Source organism: Zosterops lateralis, assembly GCF_965231275.1.
Source record: "Zosterops lateralis genome assembly, chromosome: 15".
Taxonomy (NCBI): Eukaryota; Metazoa; Chordata; class Aves; order Passeriformes; family Zosteropidae; genus Zosterops; species Zosterops lateralis.
Genome location: NC_139775.1, coordinates 36,979 through 59,822, shown reverse-complemented (window position 1 = coordinate 59,822; position 22,844 = coordinate 36,979). Strand labels below are relative to the sequence as shown.

The following is a 22,844-nucleotide window of genomic DNA, read 5'->3' as shown; positions in this document are numbered from 1 at the left end:
GAGCTGCTGCAGCCTGGCCCTGGCAGGAACCTGATGGGCTGGAAGTGACAACCACTCTGCAGAGCCCCAGCTTGGCCCCAGGATCATCCACCCAAAGTGACAGTGTCCCTGAATGTCCCTGAGCCCTGGAGAGAGGACATAGGGATGGAGCCAGGACTGCCCAGCCCTCAGTGCCACCTTCCCAGGCTGAGCAGGGCAAGGAGCCACACCTGCATCTCAAAGGAGAGAGGCTTTGGGTCCCCAGAATCTTCCAGGTGAGAACAAGGCATCCCCTCGTCCCCTTCCCCAACATTCCTGAACCAAACCCCTGCATCCTACAGCTCAGAGCCTCCTTTGGGGGCTCTCAGAGTAAATGTCACCCTGAACCTCCTGTCCTGGGAGTCCCAGGGTAAATATCATCCTAAACCCAGAAAATAGCACCCTAAACCTCCTGTCCTGGGGCTCCCAGGGTAAATATCACCCTAAACCTCCTGTCCTGGGGCTCCCAGGGTAAATGTCACCCTAAACCCCCTGTCCTGGCCACCATCCCCATATTCAGCTCTGTGTCCCCCCAGAGCAGGTTCTGGCTCTCCACAGAGACATCCCACACATGTCCCAGCTGAGGATGGCTTCGGGCTGCAGGAGCTCCTCTCTCCCCCCTCCTCCCAAACCCCAGTTCTGGGGTTTTTTTGGTGTTTGTCTTGAGTCTGATGCTGTCACGCTGCTCTGGTTGGGATGGAAAAGAAAATGCCTCCAGTTTTCCACAGAAACAGCAAAGATTCCCCATCTGTGTCAGATTTGTAATCCAGCCTGAGGGAAGATGGGAAACAAATTTAGCTCCTTGTGTTTTTTTTTTTTTTTCTCTTTACTATCAGAAAAAGCCTCATTTCCTGGTGAGGAGCTTCACCCACAGCATGGCAGGGATGGGAGGCACCATTCCCAAATTTCTCTGTGCCATTTCATCCTGTGGCAGGAGCCAGGAGAAGGGAATTGGGAGAGGAGCCCCAGCGTGGAAAACATGGTTCTGATCTCTACCAACCTGCTCAGCCACCCCCAGGTGCGTGCAGGCATTGGATTATCCCCTTTTCTCACCCAGACATGGGGCAACTGAGAGGGGTTTTAAAAACTTTTATTCCATTTTCAGTCTCATGTGAAGGGTGAGAAACTACAGGTGTTATAATTCAGGCCATCACAATCAGGAACCAAACTATTTCCTAATTACAATCTATTATAATGGATTATTAGAGTTATTATAAGAATTATGGATTATAATCCATTATAAGAGTTTTTTGGCCTATCAGCTTTTGCCACACGATGCTGTAAATGCCTTAAAGCCAATAATCTAAAATCACCCTTTGTGGGTTCCACTACAATGCACCTTTCACAGTTCTATTTTCATATTTATGTCTTTCATATATTCACCTTTCATAGTTCTATTTCTCTAAAGTATCTGGTGTATTTTCAAGCCCATCTTCTGAAACTTGTTTCCAGTTCCATTTCTCTCTCTCAACAATGTCTGTGCTATCCCATGGCATTTCTAAGTCAGCATTTCCTATCTCAGAGTTTGCACACAGATGCACAAGGCTGTGTGAGCCTTCTGTCAGGATTTGGGAATTCTCTACAAATCCATTTCCCACATGCAGGGATCCCTGCAGCCCCTCCTCACATGGGACCCCACAACTGCTGCCTGCACAGATGAGGGAGAAAACCTCACAAATCCTGCACCACAAGGTTTGGGAATGCTGGGGATGCTGCTAGGAGCCTCCTCCCCCTCACACCAGGCTCAGCTGGTCCCTAGGCGAAGGAAATCCCACACCAAGGAGGGGGCCTGGGGTGGATTACGCGCTTCACTGCAAAAAAAAAAAAAAAGATTTTTTTTCCTCCAGCCTTGGAAAAAGAGGCTGTGGAGATGTTGGAAGGCTCAGGAATGTCCCAGGAGAGGTTGGATGTGGCTTGGAAACACCTGGGATGGTGGAAGGTGTCCCTGTCCTTGTCAGGGGGTGGCACTGGGTGGGTTTTAAGGTCCCTCCAAACCAATTTCAAACCACTCTGGAATTTCAGGATGTTTCTGCAGCTTCCTGAGCCAAGGGCAGCTCTGGGTGAGCCCCAGCTGATGGAGATGGGGGTTCCATCCATCCTGTCAGTGCTCTGTCCCTTCCTCCAGCAGGAACAACTGGGAATTCTCTAACAGAACACTTTTTTCTTCACTGGAAAAGCTTCAGTTTGTGGCAACTGCAGCTGTTTGTGGTAAGCAACTGGATTTTGCTTATTTTTAGCTTGGTTTCCTAAGGAAGTGTGGCTTGAGCAATCACACTCTGTCTGTCCAGCTGTCTGCCTGTTGGATCCCACCAGCCTATTCCAGCCAGATCTGATGAGGGATGAGGATCAAAAATAGGAATTTTTGCACATTTCCATGGAAAGTTGCATCTGAGTGGTGGCCAGGACCCTGAGCATTTTCCCTGAGGCAGCTCCAACCCAGAGCCAGCAGCACCACCCACACCAGTCCAGTCCAGTCCACACCAGTCCCACCAGTTTCAGGCTCCCCCTAGGGTTGGCACTGGATGAGTTTTGAGGTCCCTTCCACCCTGAACTTTTCCATGATTCCATGATTCCACAGAATCCCAGAGCCAACCCCACCCCAGGCAGGAGTAAGGCCACAATCCCACACTTTTTTTGGGATTGCCTTGGAATCGCAGGCAGTGCCCAAACAGGACCCTGGTGCGCTCCTTGTCCCTGGGATGTGAGGGGGACGGATCTTCCCAAGCCCGGGGCTCTGACAGCACCACAATTTTCCCTTTTTTCCCCGACTTTTGAATGGAAGGGAGGAGAAATCCGGGGCTGTTTGGAGCTCTGGGAGCGGCAGGGGGCCAGGAGGCGTTTCTGCCTCGGCGCCACCGGGACAGGCAGCAGGACACTGGGAGCTTGTTTGCTGCTGGAGCCCTGCAGGGTGGGATGTTTGGGGCTGGCAGGAGCATTTCCCAAATCCTCCCTCGGCTGGTGACAGCCCTCGGCCCATGGGACATCTGCCAGGGTCCTCTCCTGTGGGTTTCTTATCTTCTTTTCTTGGTGTTAGAGCCAGAATTCAGACACGGGAGTGGCAGTTTTTGTGTTTGTTAATTCTTCTCTACAGCACAGTCTCACGAGTTGTGAGTTCTGGTTAACAAGGTAGGAGCCTCCAACTCCTTCCAAGGTTTTTTTAAGTGCTAATTACCCAATAGTGAGATGACACCTATATTATTTATACTTTTGACCCAATAATTGACCACCCAAGGTCCCCAGTGTGGACCCTTTCACCCAGTTAGAAAAAAAACACCTGAAACCAAGAAGAAGAAGGTGAAGAAGAAGGACTCAGACAATGCCCTAAAATCCTCCATATTGACCTATGGGCAATATTACTAATTAGTAATTACCAATGACTAATATATATTACTATTTATACGAAACCCTTAAACTCTAAGTTTTGCACCCTGTGATATCACACACTTCTATTCAAACTCCACACCCACAATCCCAGTGCTGTCACTCAATTTTGGAAGCCTTTTCCACAGCTTTTCAGTGGAAAAAATGGCCTCAAATGCAGTGTTTGCTTGGGGGTCAGTGCCTGTTAGAACAGAAAATCTGAAATGCTCAGTGCCCAGGGTTCCAACACCCATTCGCATCCCTGGGGATGGGGACACGGCACCTGCTGGGATTATCCCCCCAGTTTTCCCAGTTTTGGGCTCTGCTCCCCCCATTCCAGGGCTGGGAATGAGGGGCTGGAAGTTGGGAACTGCACTCGGGTGTTGTGTGGCTCCAAATCTGTCCCTAAAAACGATGCAGGGAAATCCGTGGGATCAGAGGGGCTAGTGCAGGGCATTAACTGGAATCATGGAATTGCTGAGGTTGGAAAAGCCTTCTCAAACCAATCCAACCCTTCCCCAGCACTGCCAAGGCCACTGCCCCATGTCCCGAAGTGCCACATCCCCAGGGCTTTAAATCCCTGCAGTCCTGCCCTGGGCAGCATTTCCAGGAAGGAATTTTTTCCCTAAAATCTCACTGAAACCTCCCCTGGCTCAGCTTGAACCTTGTCACTGACACAGTGGCACTTTGTGCTCTAGGATGGAGGGAAGGAATGGAGCCCCACACCCCTGGGGACATCTCTCTGTCCTTTAGGATGGAACTGTCCCCTCAGATGGAGGGATGGATGGAGGGATGGATGGATGGATGATGGAGGGATGGATGGATGGATGGATGGATGGATGGATGGATGGATGGATGGATGGATGGAGGGATGGATGGATGGATGGATGGATGGATGGATGGACAGCCCAGGAAGTGCTGCTGGTTTCTATTTGAGGGAGAAGCGACCACAGGGATGGTCTGTGCTGGGATTTGGGGCTTCTCCCATTTGGGGTGTTTTCCCAGCAGCCAGGGCTTTCTGCAGGGATCCTGGGGACAGGGACACCACAGCAGGCCTGGGACACACACACTGCCCGTGGGCACTGGGGATCGTCCTCCTCTGGATCCCCCCGTGGAATGCCAAGGATGCCACACAGGCAGCTGGAAGGAATTCTGCTCCAGGATTTAACTTAAATATGGGGGAATAAAAGTACTTCTGAAAAATGACCTTGCAGCAAATTGCCTTTTCCCCGCACAGCAGCAGCTTTGGAGTAAAACAATGCAACCCCAACCCTTCTTTAGGCATTCCCAAATATGTTTTTTGTTTGGTTGTGTTTTTTTTTTTTTTTTCTCCCAATTATTGTGAAAATTTAGATCAGAAAACGTGTTGGGTAAAAAAATATTCAATTCCCCACAGCCTGCAGAGCCTCATCAAAAATCCATTTGAAGTATTACTCTCAAATCCCTCATGGCAATGGGATATTTTAAGGTCAGTTAAACTTATTATTCACTCAAGATTTGCTTTCAGGTCCCTGCATATTTCAAACAGATTTTCCCTCATCTCTAACCCAACTGTGTTACAAAAAGCCCTTTCCTCCTCCCCCCTCCTTTTTTTTCCCTCTGAAAAAAAAAAAAAAAAAAAAAAAAAAAAAAGTTGTCAAAAGAAAAGATCCTAATCAGAAACAGCTTCTGAAGCCTAAAGAGCTGCTACAGTTTGTACTTGTTACCCAAAAACACTGACGCTATCTGCAGATCCCTAAATCCCCTGGCTCCCAAAATGCTGAATAGAGCCCTGCTTGGAAAAGAGGAATTAACTCGAATTTGTTTTTTTTATTTGCAATTCATTTCCTTGCAACAGGGTTTCTACACGGGTTTATTTTTTTTTTCTCCCTCTCCTCATACGAGGAAAGAAAGCAACTTCCAAGGCTGCTGGGATTTCCAGCTTGATGGAACTGCAGTTTCTGCTTCTACCATGCCTTTCTCCTCACAGGTATTTATGGTTGGGGTTTTTTTTTAAACATAAAGATCACCTAAAAATTACAATTTTTAAAATTTCCCTAAACCACAAATCTCCCTTTTCAGCCTGGAGAAGGGAAAGCTCCAGGGAGAGCTCAGAGCCCTTAAAGGGACTCCAGGAGAGCTGGAGAGGGACTGGGGACAAGGGATGGAAGGACAAGACACAGGGAATTACTTCAAATTGAGAAAGGGGGGATTTGGGTGGGATATTGGGAAGGAATTCCTGGCTGTGAGGGTGGGAAGGGACAAGGATGGATTTCCCAGAGAAGCTGCTCCATCCCTGGAAGTGTCCAAGGCCAGGGCTTGGAGCAGCCTGGGATAGTAGAAGGTATTGGAACTGGATGATCTTTAAGGTGCCTTCCAACCAAACCAGTCCAGAATTCTCCGATTTCAGCCTCCCCCAGGACCCATCTGAGCTCCTGTAACACATCCATGGGGTGAGCCCTCTCCCAGTCCTTCCCCTTCTCTGGGATGGAGGGGATTTGGGAAAATCATCGCTACAAACCATCCCGTGCTCCCTGCGTGCTGCTGCTCAGCGTTTACACCCTGGAGAACAATTCCCCAGATCCCTGGAGGTCACAAGCAGCATTAAGAGCTCTGCCCGAAGCCACCACGGGAGGCAAATCGAGCCGAGGGGAGGAGATTGCAGAGAGGAGGAGGTTGCAAGTGCCCTAATCTTGCTCGGGAGAGCAAAGACTTTGGAAATTACTCCCTACTCTCGGTGCCTGCAGCCATCTGGCCCGCATTTCTGCACTCCCTCCATCAGGCATATGCTGCTTTTATCCCCAGCTCCTGCCAGCTCTCCCCTGTTCCCTGCAAACATGTGCACCCTCCATCCCTGCTCATTCCCAGCCTGGCCCTCAGAGCTGCTCCCACCCGCAGATTTCTCCCTAAAAAAAAATCCCTGTTTGCCCCAAACAAAGCGGGATGAGATGTAATTCCAGAGCCAAGAGGATCCTGGAGAATCCTGCCAGGAAGGGTTGGGAGGGGAGAGCTCCTGCAGCAGCAGCAGAGACTCCAAAATGAGCTTTTCCCTCAGATTCCACACTGCTCCCCAGCCTGGAACCACATGGGCTCTGGAGGGAACAGGCACATGGGATAACATATGGGATAATGGATGGGATAACATGGGATAAAACGTGGGATAATATGGGATAACACATGGGATAATGCACGGGATAACACATGGGATAATGCATGGGATAACACATGGGATAATGCAGAGGATAATACATGGGATAACACATGAAATAATGTGGGATAAAACATGGGATAATGCACAGGATTATATGGGATAAAACATGAGATAACATGGGATAACACACAGGATAACACATGGGATAATGCACAGGATTATATGTGATAAAACATGGGATAACATGGGATAACACACAGGATAACACATGGGATAAAACATGGGATAATATGGGATAAAACATAGGATAACACATGGGATAAAACACAGGATAAAACATAGGATAACACACGGGATAACACATGGGATAATATGAGAAAACACATGGGATAACATGGAATAAAACATGGGAAAACAAGATATAGCATAGGATAACACATGGGATAACACACAGGATAACATAGGATAAAACATGGGATAGCACATGGGATAAAATATGGGATAACACACAGGATAACATGGGATAACACATGGGATAACATGGGACAAAACACAGGACAACATGGGATAAAACACAGGATAACATGGGATAACACACAAGATAGCACATGGTATAACACACGGGATAACACATGGGATAACACACAGGATAACACGTGGGATAACATGGGATAAAATATGGGATAACACATAGGATAACATGGGATAAAGCATAGGATAACACACTGGATAATATGGGATAAAACACAGGATAACATGGGATAACGCACAGGATGACACATGGGACAACACATGGGATAAGACATCCAGGCTATCCCAATCCAGGTGTGGGCTCTCAAAGCACCTTCTCCCATCAGTCCACCCTTCCCACCTTTCTCTCCCACCAGGAGTTCTTCCCTCTAACCAGCAGAACATCCAAAGGGCGCCCAGAACTGCAAATACCAGGAGGGAACTGGAGAAAGGGGAATGTTGTACTGCTCCAACAACAAAGGCTCCCAGACTTTGGGAACCTCTGCAGACTTCCAGGGGCAAGAGGAGGAGACCTAACAGTCTGGGAGGGCAGGCAGAGCTGTCACTGGGAATGGGATAACACCCACAAGCCTTGAAGATCTTTCGGAGCTGCTCTTTGAGATCAGGCTGAGCTTCTCCCAAGCAGGAAGATTCCAGCCCTGGCTCACTCCCCACCCACTGGAGATGGTCTCCTTTCCCTCAGCAGGAGCCTGCTCCTCACAGCCCATTGTCACAAGAGGACACAAAAAGAACTACACCCACTCGTTAGGATGTGAGATGGAAAAAGAAAGTTTATTTGGGGGATCTCAACTTATATAATTTTGGGGATTTGGTCAAGGACTGGGGGATGAGAGGAACACTCCTCTGACCCCAGTGATCAACTCAGAAGTTCATAAATTTGTCTTTCTTCCTAGAAAGAACATTTTGCTTATTAAATAATCAGTCTTTGTTTTTTGTCACAAGCGCAAGAAACTCCAGTAAAAATGAAAAACAATCAGAAGGCTGAAAAATCACGGCAACAGCCCATCCTCACCCCCACCTCCACTCTGAGCCTCTCCCATCCCACAGCAGGGCAAGGAGGGAATTCCATCTCATTACACACGGTCTAGGGCCTGCAGCATCGGGCCAAGCACTTCCAGATGTGCAGGGCTCTCCCTTGGAGCCATCTCCAGGCTTCAGGGCCTCCTCAGATATTTAATCTCCCTCTATCTGGGGTGTGAGGGGTCAGGGACAGGCTTTCCGTGCAGATGCTACAAATCTCCCCCTGCTTTCCCCATCACCTTTTAACAATGCCATAAATCACCGGGCACTTCTCAGGTGACCCCCCAATCACCCATTTGTGTTTCTTCCTCCTCTCTGCAGCACAGGAGACCTGCTGGGAGCAAACTCCGGGGCTCTGCAGGTCCCTTCCTTCCTCCAGCAAAGTCATCTCTTGGCATCTGTGTCTCAGCTGCAGCGTGGCAGCAGAGGAGAGGGCCAGGAACTGATACAGGGAGATTAAAAAAAAAAAAAAAAAAAAAAAAGGTTTGGGATGGGTCTGTTCCTAATGTGAGCCTTGTTGCTCACAGCCTTTGATTGCTGCACAAATAAAAGATGGAAACTCACTGGAGGCAAAGGAATTAATTAAGGGGAGAAGAAAGGAGCATCAGCCCTGCTGGAGGCCTGGCATCAATTCCCAGCCGGGTTTTGAAGTGGCAACAGTTTTCCTTGTGCTTGTAAAGTTGTTCCCCTCGCTCCTGCACGGGGAGCTGGCAGCACATGTGGGGGCTCCTTCTGAGCAGGGTGAGGTGACCCAGCTGGCACAGGACAGACCTGCCTGGCCTTGGGGACACCCCTGGCCACTGTCCCAGCACCTTCCACCTCCTGCTGCTCCTCACTGCTCCCATCTGATCCACTGAGATCCTCCTCAAACCACAGCGAGCCACCATCCTGCACCGGGCTGCCAGCATGGTCTGGGGGCTGTTACAGCCTGGGAGCTGTTAGAGCCTGGGAGATGGTTTGAGGGGGTTTTATGGCCTGGGAGATGGTTTTGGGGATTTTTATACTCTAGAAGATGGTTTGGGAGATGGTTTGGGGGTTTTTATGCCCTGGGAGATGGTTTTGGGGGTTTTTATGGCTCAGGAAATGGTTTGGGAGATGGTTTGAGGGTTTTTATATCCTGGGAGATGGTTTTGGGGTTTTGTGGCCTGGGAGATGGTTTGGGAGATGTTTACATCTCCAAATGGTTTCGTAACCTCTGCTGCTGAGGTTTTGCTGCAGGTGAGAAGAACAGGAGCCATCTCCAGCCCACTTCCAGGCCAAACTGGGACTGTGTTCAAAGACATCTGAGCATGTTCCCATGGGCTGTGGTTCTCCTGGTTCCTGGGGTAGTTTTCTTGTCTTCAGGACATGCTGGCTTCAACAAGAACTGAACTCTCCCTGTGCCAAGGCTCCATGACTCAAAACTCATTGAATCTCTGGGGATTCCTCATGAAATCAGAGGAGTTCCCAGCCTGTCCCCTACCCAGATCATGCTTTAATTTCTGTTCAGCTGCATGCAGTGAGATCTGTCCCCAAGAGTTTCCCAGCTGAGCTCAGGGGGTCTCACAGCCAGAATTCTCTCCAAACATTTCTACTCACCCCTGCTCTGTGTCCACCAACTCAGCTCCAGCCTCACCCAGCAGAATTTGGGCTGGGGTTGGGGTCAGAGCTGGGCACGTCACACACACACAGCTGAGTGTGGAAACCATCAGCCCTGGGTGTGATGAAACCAGAAACCCCCCAACCAGCAGGTGTGTGTTGGCACTTCCAGCCACTTGTTTGGTTGTGAGGCTGACATGAGGCTCCCACAGCTGGACACAGCTGGAGTTAGGTGCTCACTAAACCTGCAAGGCCTTTATTCAAAGGCATTTCACCCAGAAAAAAAAAAAAAATGTTTGGGAAAGGTCTTGTGGCACCAGAGTGATTAATGCTGAAAGGAATGTCCCTTTTACAGTCCCTGCTCAATAATTCAAGTTTTAGGAGCCTTTAACGTGGCCGAGGCCTGGGTGTGATCCCTGCTCAGCCCCGTGGAGGCAGGACACCCTCACAGGCTCCCTGATCTTCCTCAGAGCAGAGAAAGATGAATTTTTAATCTTCACACCAAGATCAGAACTGAACGAGGCTGTCCCTCATTATCTGCCTTGTAACCAGACAGGGATCAAAGGGGGCTGAGTGACACTGGCCCCACACATCCCCTCTGATGGCACAGGGGGTAATTAACCAGCATGTCACACTCAGGCTAATGAGAGCTGGGGGCTCTGAGTCCACCTCTGCTCCCCTCTGGGCTGCACTCATCACCAGGGATGAGTTAATGGGTCCATCCCAGTTTGGGATATTCTGTGATCTCTGAGCTCAGCTCAGGCAATGTCCCCAAATGCCACCACCCCCCAGGGGCTGGGGGAGGTCGGGGTGATCAGCCCTGGTGGGTCGCTAACCCAGCCCAGGGGATTTGGGGGGGCTGGGAGGAAGAGAGGGATGTGATACAAACACCCAGAGAGAGACAAACACAGCCCTGGGGGACACCAGTGACCTGGAGCCACCTGCCAAGGGTGACACCAGGACGGAACTGCCACAGAGCCAGAACCCACCTGCTTCCATCCATCCAAAACCAGCTCTGAGCTCCTCATCCTCCCTGCAAACCTCCTGCTTCCCACCAGCTCCAAACCAAAGCCAGAGGCAGACAGGATCCCAAAACCCCTGGGAGACCAGGGCAGGACACAGCACAGCAGGGTAAATCCCAGCCCTGCACAGCCCCTCCAGGGATGGGGACTCTCCCAGCCTCTCCTGCCCCACCCAGACGCTGCTCCAGGGAGCAGCATCAGCCCTTGGGGACGCCCGTGTCCCTTATCCTACTGGCAGCAGCCCAGCCCTGCCTTTGTGCAGGCGGTCCCGGGCGGATGCAGGTTTGTCACACTCGGGGCTGTGTCACCGCGGGAGGACATCCCGCCCGGCCCTCCCTCCCAAAACCCGCCTTTTCATCCACACAAACGACGCCTTCCCCTCAACAAAAAAACTCAAATTCTCGGCTGAAAGTACTTGGCAGCCGCCCGTCGAAATTTTTTTCTCAGGCTTGTGTTGGTTTCGAGGGGATGACTTTGGGAAGCTCCGGAGGAAGCGGCCGATGGCTCTGGGGGGAAGAATAAAAACCCTCCCCTGTCCCTCTGGCTGGGCTGGAACTGCTGGGCAGCTCCGAAGGGCTGGGAAAAGCAGCCCTAGAGAGGCTCCGGCTCGCCAGGGACCGCGGGGACATCGGTGTCCCCTCCCCTGCTGCAGGTATTGATGGTGGCAGCGATGAGTGATGGAGGTGACAGCGCCTGATCAATGGCACTGACCGAGCGCCGCCGGTAACTGGAGGATTTCTTTGGTTTCTACTTAATCGACGTTTCCTCCCCGGCAGGGTGGCCGTGGACGGGGGGAATTGTCACTTGGAATTACCAGGGCACAGGCGGGGTGGGGACTGTGGTGAAGAAAAGGAAATATTCGGGCACAAGCAGCACCTTCAGAAGGCTCCAGAGCGGGGAAAATGGGATCAAATGAAATAATCTGATGTAATAGAGATGGCAGAGGCGTTTTGGGATCCTGCCCTGGCGGGGGCTTGATTTCACCCACAGAAGGAATTATTATGGAATCATGGTTGGAAAAGTCCTCGAAGATCATCCAGTCCAAAAACCCAAGTCCCCAAGTGCCACATCCACAAGGCTTTGAAATCCCTCCAGGGATGGGGACTCCAAACCTCCCTGGGCAGCTGTGCCAGGGCTGGGCAGCATCTCCAGGAAGAAATTTTCCCAAATACTCACCCTATGCCTTGACTGGCCCAGGCTGAGGCCGTTCCCTCTCCTCCTGTCCCTGTTCCCTAGGAGCAGCGCCCGACTCCCTCGGCTGTCCCCTCCTGTCAGGGACTTGTACAGAGCCACAAATTCCTCCTGATCCCCATTTTCTCCAGGCTGAGCCCCTTTCCCAGATCCCTCAGGAATTCTCCAGCTCCTTCCCAGCTCCATTCCCTTCCCTGGACACGCTCCAGCCTCTCAGTGCCCTTCCTGCCGCACAGAACCCAAAACTGACTCAGAGCTGAGCCAAATCCTCTTGCAGGGTCCTGCCCTGGCCCGGGGGGTGCCCGGGGGGGGCAGAGGGGGGCCGGGAGAGGCTCCCCCGGCCCCGGGGTTTGGGATGCAGCGGCTCTAGAGCAGCTGGGAAGTTGCACAAGGCAGGAGGAGCCAGGATGTGGCCTCGGGGGACGGGATCTGTCACTTTCCTTGGTCCTCCCCATCAATCACCGCCTCGTCCTTGGGTTTATTTATTTTTTATTTGCATAACGCGGCCCCGGCGAATTCCCAGGCGGGATCAGCCTGGAGGGTGCGGACGGGGCAGGGGAGGGGGATGCCAGTTCTTCATCCCAGCGACAGAAAAACCGGCCAGGTGAGCCCAGGGCACGGCCACGGCCACACACAGAGCTCAGCTCAGGGGCTAAGTGATAAATCAATAGCAAAGTGGTCAATCAGCCTTTCCCCGCCCAAGGACGTTAACAAGGTCACAATCCTTGTTCTCTCCACGCTAATGAGTGGAGATTCTTAATAAGACCTCGGTGACAAGTGACTGTATTAATGTAATTCTCTCCTGCTCCTGATCAATTTCGTGTGTGAAGATGCAGAGCGGCCCCTGGGGCTCGGGAGGCTCCTGCCACCCCCTCACTGTGGAGCTGCTGCCTGGGAGAGAGGAGTTATTCCCCTCATGTCCCTCCCTGCCACGGGATTTCCTTGGTGGGACCCGCCAAAGTCGCTCCCAGGAGGAGCCCAGCAGCTCCTCACACTCCCAAAGTGCTGCTGTTTATCTCAGGCTGCTTAAAAACATTCCGTGCTGGTGTTTCAACTGCCAAAAAAAGCGATTTCCCCCCCCCCCCCCCCCCCCCCCCCCGAATATCAGCCATTTCCCACTCACATTTCAGTCTGGGATGAGCACTGCAGACGCTCCAGGTCAGGGCAGTCCGTGCCACCAGCAGCACGTGGTGGAACAGGGATTCTCTCCTTTTGGTCAATGGCTCTGGACCATCTCATCCCTGCAAACCCTGGCTCATCCTGCCAGCCCTGGGATCCCAGGGAGCTGGACACTGACCCCCCTGAGTCCCGGGGTGACCTGCAGGACCCCCATACAGGGGCACAGCTGCCCCCTCACCGTCCCAATGCCCTGCCTGCTACATCCACATTTGCATCTCAAACGAGTCTTCAGCTCCACAGTGACTCACTTAAGGGATGCACGAATAATTTGGAAGATTCTTGTGATCCCTGAGCAGAGGGAGAAGAGGGGAAATCCAAGGAGCTGCTGTGGATTTTCCACCTAGGACCAGCACCACAAAAGGTGAGTGTGGAAAACCTGAGCTGAGGCATCAACCCTGCCACGGGGAAAGCTCAGGGCTCCAACCAGCACCAGTTTGTCATGCTGGGATTGACAAATTTTGGGTTTTGGGCTGTTCTTCAGGTGGGGTCAGTTTGGGGAGGCCCTGGGAGAAGCTGTGGCTGCCCCTGGATCCCTGGAATTGTCCAAGGCCAGGTTGGATGAAGCTTGGAGCAACCTGGGATAGTGGAAAGTGTCCCTGCCTATGGCAGGGATGGGATGAGTTGATCTTTGAGGTCCCTTCCAACACAAACCATTCCATGATTCCATGAATTCCCACAGCAAAGGAAAGACTCATCTTTAATCACTGCCCTGATGTGCCCAGCGTGGACCAGCCCTGGCTGCCTCCACCCCTCAGACCAGGCTTCCAACCAAGTCCCACAGAGGCCTCTCAGAACATCCCTGTTTAATATTTTAATATTTTGGCCATCCCAAGAGGCGGGATGTGGGGAGGGAGCTGCCAGGGTCAGGTGCCACCCTGTTCACAGAGCCCTGTCCTGCAGATATGGAGCATCCATGGATCCATCCATCCCTCATCCATCCCTCCATCCATCCATCAATCAATCAATCCATCCATCCCTCCATCTGTTACCCATCCATCCATCTATGGATCCATCATCCATGGGGATCTGTCCATCCATACCTCATCCATGGATCCATCCATCCATCCCTCCCTCATCCCTTCATCCATCCCTCATCCCTCCGACACCGCCGGCTCCCTAAGCAGGAGGATTTCCACAGCCCTTTGAAAAGCCATTTAGAGCTAAGTCTCGGTATTAAACCTGGCCTTTCCTTGGGCAGGTTTTCAATCTCTGCCCGAGCCTGTTGCAGCAGAAAGTTTTTGAAAAGGTCAGGAGGAAGCTTTTAAGCATCTTTGCCAATTAAGTGCTGTAACCCCCTCCCTGCCACAGTCTCCATCCCAGGGGAAAGTAATTACTGTTTTATAAATAAGCTTTGAACTCTCTTAATTGTGTCTCCTTGCATGAAAGCATCCTGTAAATCCACTGGCCTTTTCCACCTTCTGTCACTACCTAAAAATAATCGGGGGGGGGGGAAATCCACATAATGCCTTTAAGGAGAAACTCCCAAACTTTCCTTTATGCCGCAGTGATTATTTCTCCAAGCTTTCAATAATTCCACTAACAGAAACCTTGTGGCTTTCCCGGCTCTTGGTGAATTTTTTGGCAATATTTGACATATTTTCAAAACTCCTCTGGAGCTACATGGGCTTAAAAAAATAATAAAAAAACCCCCTATGTTTCAATATTTCAATTTCTACCCCCTGAGGTTAAAACGGAGAGCACAAGAGAAGGGACAGAAATTAAGAAGCCGTTTCCCAAAGGTATTAATTCCCATAATATCTTTTTTTTTTTTTTTTTTAACCAGCCCCATGATTTCTGGGTGTATTTAAGCAGACTGGGACAGAAATCCTGGCAGATCTGAAATCCTTTAGGAACTCAGGTTATTCCTGCACACCCCTTGCCCAGCCCGGGTGTAATCCCTCCATTTATTTCACAGAGCCAGACACAGGGAAAGCATTCCTGAGCCGGGAAGAGCACGCCTCCTTCCACCCTGCAAGTGGCGGCTTTTATCCCCAAAATCCCAGCCAACATTAACACGCGGCTCCAATCACTCGAGCCTGACACTATCTGAGGAAAAACCCGAGTTCATTTTACCTGGAGGCTGAGCCAGGCCCAAAATTCAGGCTCCCAAACCTGCTTGGGTCAGCAAGAAGCACTTTATGGGATCGGAGAAAAAAAAATCGGCCGTGTGGAAATAAGGGAATAACAGCGTGAAAATGGGGAGCAGGAGGGTTGAGCTGTGCTCCTTACCCCATCACCGACCCCCCAAAACAGGACAGGCACAGCTCCTCTCCCTCCCCACCCTCAGCAATCCCTGCCTGGGAGCCCTTTAAATGGTTTCAAATGTTAATTCCTCATCGTGGCAGTAAAAGCTATTTTTAATCCCACGTGAAAGCAGTTTGCAGAAACCCAAACTTTGCACGTATTGTGGATTGTTTCCCAAGTCCGGGCAGCGCTGGGTGTGTGTTAGAGAGCAGAAAACGGGAACATCATCAGGGACACCCATCCGGCTGCCCGGGGCACGCAGCGCTTAAACCTGGTCCTAAGAGTAGGGCTGGGACTAAAACAGGGCATAAAAAGCCTATCCAAAACACTCCGCCTTGAGTAAAAGCTTTCATGTATCTTATTCTCAGTTAAAATTAGCTTTTTCTCAGGTTTCTTTGTACTCGAGGTTTCGTTTCCCACACACGGGGGTGAGGATCCGGGGGGCTGAGACAAGAAAGGTCTCACTTGTGAATGGAAGTGAGAAAGAAAAAAAAAAAAAAAAAAAAAAAAAAAAAAAAAAAAAAAAAAAAAAGATTGCAAAGTAATAAATGCGAGAAGCTGCAGGGAGAAAACAAGGGCCGCTCTGAGGCGGCGGCGCTGAAATCGAGCCCATCAGGAGGAGAGATTAGCGGTGCCAATGAATAAAGATAATGTCCCGGAGCAGGTCCGTGCATCGCCATCCAACTCGGGCCGGATTCCTCTTTGTCCCTTCCTGATATATTCACTTTCCTGCCCTCCTCCTGGGGGCTTTTAACTAGCTCAGTTATTAGGAGGATTTGGAGAGAATTATATCAAGGACGAGGTGAGATATCTCAGAAGAGGCCCTTTCCCCGGGACCTTCGTCCCAGGCGTTTATTCTTCGACTTTCCAGGGGGGAAAGAGCGAGAACAGAGGAAGGGGAGACAATTTATAGCTTTTTAGCTTAGAGGAGAGATAGCTGGACCACAGCCAGTGAGGTCAAAGAAGGAAGTAAGGGTCACTCTAAGTGGTCAGGGATTCCAGGAGGTCAGGAAGGAGAAACCATTTCCCTAGAGAATTACAACACCTCCCCACCTTGGCGCTTCTCGGAGGCGCCCGTGAGAAGCCGGCACTGGCAGGGGACACAAACGCGGTGCCAAAACGCAGCCCTGGCGACTGCGGAGGAGCCGAGTTCATTCAGCAGCTCGGCCTATAGAGCGTCTTGATGTGTCTGTACAATCGCGGCGCGCACACACACACACACACACACACACACACACACACACAAAAAAAAAAAAACACCACAAAAAAAAAAACCCTCCAGGAACCTACTTAGCTCCACTTTTCAGCTGCCAATAACACTCCCGGAGAAAAGTCAAAAGAGCAGCGCGGCGGCCGCGTCCTTCCCCTGTCGCTCAAAGGCGTCGGAGTTGCGAGGTTCCGAGATAACAAAGTCTGGCTCAAGAAATCCTGGATGCCTTTCAAGAGCCTTATTAGCTCCCGTGAATGGGCTCGGGGAAGGGGAGGGGGTAAAGCCACACATGTCAGGCTCTCTGCTCCCCCTTCCACCTTTCCCGGAGGTGTTCCCGGAGCTGGGACACCCCAGCAGAGTCACGGAGGGATGGGGAACCCCACAGAGTGTCCCTCCCCGCTCATGCCAGCTTTGATGTTGGATGGGATGAGGGGAATGAGGATGAAAAGTTAAATTTGGCCTCGGAGAGTGTGGGAGCTCTGGGCTGGGGCCAGAGGATGCTGGATGGGGATTTCAGCTCCTCGTGTCCCTCCAGCTGCAGCCTGGCCACTCACTAGACATCCCATAGTACTTTTTAACACTTCTGGTCCAAAGGAAAAGAGGGAATTCTTTACAATTCCTACAAATCCGATGTGTGCAGCTCCCAGGGCTCAGCCCCAAGGGACATTCAGGGTGGAGGGAGCCTTGGCCCAGCACCGTTCCTGCCTAAATCTTCCATCCCCTCTCCCTGCTTCTTCCAAGAGCCAGAGGAAAAGAGGGACAGAGATCCCAGATCACGCAAGGAAACACGAGACAGAGGAAAAGCCGATCCACACTGAGCCACAAAGTTCTGGCAGATGGGGACAAGGAGACTCCTTTGGATGAGCTCAGAGGTTTCCACACGAATTCCCTCAAAGCTGAATTCCCTTGAAGTCCCTTTCATGCAGCTCAGGGCCCTCTCCCAGCTCTGCCAGGCTCCCCAAAGCTGCTGTTCCCCCATTCCCCACAGCCCCAGAACCCCCCAGGCTGTGCCAACCTCTGTGTGGGAACCAGAGCAGCTCTGGCATCCCAAAAGGGAACAATCCCAAGCAAAGATTCTGCTATGGCCCCAAAATGTCCCCAGTGGGGCAGGGCAGTGACACTGGAGAGCCCCAGCCCCACCACACAAGGTGTGAACATGTCCCAAATGTCACCTGGGAGCCCAAAGCTGCTCCCCTCACACCCAGGGGGTGCCAGCCCTTAAACCCCTGCACCCCACAAGTGTTGTTTTCCTCCATCCCCACAGGCAAAGGCAGGAATTGGCCTCACAGTGTCACAGATGCTCCAAGTGTGGTGATGGATTTCTGAATATCACCCCAAACAGCTCAGGTTCCGTTCAGTTTTTAACATTTGTCCTCACCTACATTCCCCCAAAACAGACCCAGACAAAGGCTCCTAAATGGGACCCCCATACACACACCCCAAACTGGCAGCAGTCACAGCGGCATCGCCTCTCACCCTTTTATATATGTTTCCATCAACCAGCACTGAGTGCCAAAAAAACTGAAATCGTGTTTTACTTGAGGAGAAAACATCCCACCGTGCTGGGATTAGCCATTAAATCATTTACGCTGCAGCCTCGAAAAGGTGTTTAATCTTCTTAGAATTAGCTAAAGCTGTAGTAACTCAAGGAATTCTGTAGGAGATGCTTTTGCTGAACATTCTCTTTTCACTGCTACTCCAAAAAAAAAAAAAGGGGGGGGGGGGGGGGGGGGGAAGTGTGGGCCTTGGGCCATTTCATATTTCAATGAAATAAAACAATCCAGTGAGAATAAATTATTTCAGTCAGTAACTTATAACAAACTACTCATCACCCACGAGGAGATGCTCCTGCCAGGGCAGGGAAATCACTACGGGACAGAGCTACTAAGAACAAAATAATTCTGGAGCAAGATTTCCAAAGGATTTTTTTTTTTCCACATTTGCTCAAGACAAGCAACAACCTACAGGTGCCTTGGGGCCAAATATCTTGGCGTGAGAAGCGCTTGGTGTAATTTCGGTTTCCTAGCAAGTTCAAATATTTTAAAAATGTTTACACCACTTTAGAGATATCCATAGAAAAAAAAAACAACTCGATTTTCTGTCCAACTTCTCTTTCCCTGCACTCCAGCACTTCCCAGCTTTAAGCATTTAGCTCTGTCTGGCTTTCCCGGGGATAAAAATCCCTCGGCACTGCGAGGTCTTGCGAGAAGACAAAACAAGAGGCAGAGAGGAGAGAAAGCGAAGGGAAATGTGTGTGTGTGTGTGTGTGTGTGTGATTAAAACCACACTTTATCTACAGTTAAAGCAAAACATCTCCTGCTTTTTGCCTCGCCCCAAAAGGATGCGGATTCTCCCAAAAAAACCTTTCCCTGCTCCATTTCTCCGAATTTACCACAACCACATGCGGGATCGTCTGGAAACTGGTGTCAGGCCGGGCTCCCTGCAAAGCACTTCCAGCACTAAAAACCTCGCAGCAGAGCCATCCAAACTGAGATTTATTTTCTCCTCCTCTCCGCGGTCCATCCTGCCAGCGCCTCGCCATATGAAAGCCTTCGATCTTCCCCGCTTTAATTATGTGCCCGCAAGTCATTAAAGTCCCATTCTGCCAAGCCGGAACCATCTCGTGGAGTTCCCCCCCCGCCCCAAAAAAAAAAAAAAAAAAAAAAAAAAAAAAAAAAAAAAAAAAATTAGTGATCATCATTATCGTTCCTCGAGCAGCGCGGACCCGGACGGAGCTGAGGAATGAGCTCGTAAATCACAGGGATATTAATGCACCCATAAAAATAAGCGCCGCTACTTACTGGGAGTTTTGAAGGCGCGTTAAGTCGTAACTTTACAGCCCAGATGTGGGCTCAGCGAGCTGAAACTCTGCGGGTAAAATTACCACTAAAATTACTTTTTCCATTAAACGCGCTGATTTTTTTCACAGGTTGTGAAAAACCGTGAAAGAGGATTGGGAAGCTGCAACCTCCCCCCGTCAAAAAAAATTAAAAAAAAAAAAACAAACCATCGAGAGCGCGTAAAGAAATCCGGTATTCCCGCGGGGCTCAGAGAGAAGGGCATGGAGAGGCAGGAAGGACAGGGCGAGCTACTCCTTTTATTATTTTCAGATGTTTCCCCGAGAGCACCGCGGCGCTTTCGTCCATCGGACAGGTTTGGATTGAGGATAACGGGGCAGATTCCGCCGCCGCCTTCGGGGGACTTATCGCTGCCGGCTCCGCTTGGCCCGGCCGCTCTGGGGCTGCCCGGAAGACGCGAGTTTAATACACTCCACATGCACAGTAGCTGCTCTCCCGAGCGCTTTATCGCCTGAAGAAACCCTCAAAAAAAAAAAAACCCCAAACTCCCTCGGATCGCTCCAGCTCTGCCCTTTGCCACAAACGCACCGAGGATCTCGAGGATTCACCCTCTCCCTGACCCCAGCACAGCCACGATCTAGCCCGAGATCCTCACTCATTTATGGTTTTTTTTTTCCTTAAACCAGACGGAAGAAACCTCACCAAACCCAATTCCTAAAGGAAGCTGGTGGGGAAACGGGGGCACGGCTGAGGATAAAGCGCTAAAGGTTAAAATCGCAAAGCCCGGAGGGTTAAACGTGAGGATTTTTGCTGCCGGCTTCGTCCCTGGCTGGGTGGGATGAGGGCTGGGAGGCGCGGGGAGGAAAACGGGGACAAGGGGACACGGGGACGGGGGGATAGGGAGGAAAATTGGAACAAGGGGACACGGGGACGGGGGGACAAGGGGACAAGGAGGAAAACGGGGACAAGGGGAGCATAGGACAAGATGACAGGGGGGCATTGGGACACGGAGGAAAACGGAGACCGGGGAGAAGAGGACATGGGGACAAGGGGGCCGCTTTTCACACCCGCAGCGCTCCCGACTTCAGCCCAGCCCCGCAGCAGCCGCCACCAGCCCCTGCCCCAGCCCAGGCGAGGGTCGCAGCTGCCGCCCCCCGCTCCCCTTCCCTCGCACCCCCTTTTCTCTCCCGGGACCCGGCGCTCCCGCCTGTTGCAGAACCGCCTCATCCCGGCCCAATTAACGCAGCTCCGCGCTAATTACCGACCCCCGCCCCCCCCCCCCCCCCTTACCTGTACCAGCGCAGCCCCTTCTCGTAGCACCTGTCGAAGAAGTGGGGCTCGGCACCCACCGCCCGCACCCCGGGGTGCGCCCGCAGGAACTCCAGTAGCGCCCGCGTCCCGCCCTTCTTCACACCCACGATGATGGCCTGGGGGAAGCGGCGGCTGCCTCCCCCCGAGGAGCCCCTCGAGGAGCCCCCCGGAGCTTCCCCCGGCCCCGCGGGCAGCGCTGCGGGCGGCGGCAGCAGCAGCGCGGGCGGCAGCGGCTCGCAGGGCCCGGGCAGGCAGGAGAAGAAGTAGGTGAAGAAGAGGATCATGGTGAGGAGCAGCGAGGCGCGGCGGCCCCCGGCGGGTCCCAGCAGCCGCCCGCTACATCCCATCGGGGGCCGCGCATCCCGCACCCGCCGCGCCCCCCGCGCCCCCCTCCGAGCCTGTATCGGGCCGGCCCCGGGGCTCCCCCAACACCCCCCCCCCCCGAGCTCCCCCCGGCCCAGCCCGGCCGCCCCCACGCCCACCCGCGGGGCGGGGGAAGGCGAGGACACGCGAGTGGGGCGGTGACGCCCCGAGGAGAGGAAGGGGAGGGATGGGGAGGGAGGGGATTTGGAGCAGGGAGGGGGCGCGGCACACGCGGGAGGCACCGCCGCGATGTCACCGCCACGCGTGGCTGTCACCCTGACATGGCAGCGCCAGCCCAGGCCGCCTTTTGCCCCACATTTCCTCATGTTCTCACATGTTTTCCACGTATCTTCCTTCCCGCCCCCCCTACATTTCCTCTTGTTTTTCCATGCTACCCCACATTTCCTCATGTTCTCACGTTTTCCCTGTATTTTCCTTCCCCCCCAGATTTCTGCTTGTTTTTCTATGTTACCCCACATTTCCCCTGTATTTTCCCTTTTCCCCCCCACATTTGCCCATGTTCTCACAGGTTTTCCACATATTTTCCTTTCCCCCCCCACGTTTCCACTTGTTTTTCAACATTACCTTACATTTCCCTATGTTCTCATGTTTTCCCTGTATTTCCCTTTTCCCCCCACATTTCCGCTTGTTTTTCCATGTCACCCCACATTTCCTCATGTTGTCACATTTTGCATATATTTCCCTTTTTCCCCCCACATTTCTGCTTGTTTTTCCAGGTTACCCCACATTTCCCCATGTTCTCACATTTTCCCTGTATTTTGCTTTTTTCCCCACATTCCGCTTGTTTTTCTATGTTACCCCACATTTCTCCACCGTTTTCCACTTTATTTTCCTTTTCCCCCCACATTTCCCTGTGTTACTCCATGTTCTCACTTTCCCCCACATTTCCCCCTATTTTCCCACATTTTCCCAGATTTTTCCATATTTTTACCACGCTTCCCCATGTCTTCACAAGCTTCCCACATTTCTCTGTGTTTTCACACATTTTCCCACCATTTCCCACATTTCTCCATACCTCACCGCATTTTCCCATAATTTTTTGTTCTTTCATATATTCTCATCCTTGCTCGGGCTCCAATGGGATTTTTTGGGAAGGGTCTCACTGGGAAAGCTCCGGATCCCAGGCAGGCACCAGGTTTGGTGTCTTAATTAACCCATTCGTGTAATTAAGGTAATTAATTGTAAATAAATAATGTAATTGGCTTTTTTTAGAATTAGAACCCCCAAGTTTTCAAAGAGTGGTGGGGATGGGGATCATGGTATTGGGGAGGGTGGAGCAGAGCTGGATTGGGGTCAGTGATGATCCTGTAGGGCCACAGTGGCACCAGCGGGGATTTGTAGGATGGCAGCGCTGCAGGGTGACATAGGGACATGGTTGTGGGGTGACAAAACTGCAGGGTGATACAGGGACCTGGCTGCAGGTGACGAACCTGCAGGGTGACATGGGGACAGGGCTGTGGGGTGACAAACCTGCAGGGTGACACAGGGACATGGCTGTGGGGTTACAGGGTGACAGGGTGGCAGGGTGACATGGTGACAGTGTGATACAGTTGCAGAGCTTCAGGGTGACAGGATGATGTCCTTCAGTGACAGGACTGCAGGGTGACAGCATGATGTGGGTGCAGGGCTGCAGGGTGACAACAGTCACAGGGCTGCAGGGTGACACAGGGTGATAGTGACAAGGATGCAGGGTGGCAGGGTGACACGGTATCAGGGTGACAGGGCTGCAGGGTGACATGGCTGCAGGGTGACACAGCTGCAGGGTGACACGGTGACAGGGTTGCAGGGCGACATGGTGACAGGGTGACAAGGCTGCCCAGCTGCAGGGCCAGGGCGTTGTGCCCTCTTGTGGCTGCTGCTCAGGGCTG

At 51.9% G+C, this 22,844-nt stretch overlaps 1 protein-coding gene across 1 annotated transcript in view; it reads right to left on the bottom strand.

The window, feature by feature from the left end:
• The window catches only part of HS3ST6 (heparan sulfate-glucosamine 3-sulfotransferase 6), a gene marked incomplete at its 5' end in the record, with an annotated part of 32,858 nt that extends 11,919 nt beyond the window's left edge, over window positions 1-20,939 (bottom strand). Inside the window, one exon of the mRNA XM_083872838.1 lies at window positions 20,572-20,939. Within this exon, the coding sequence (XP_083728964.1) occupies window positions 20,572-20,939 (368 nt within the window). The remainder of the gene's footprint in view (window positions 1-20,571) is intronic.
• Window positions 20,940-22,844: the final 1,905 nt, after the last annotated feature.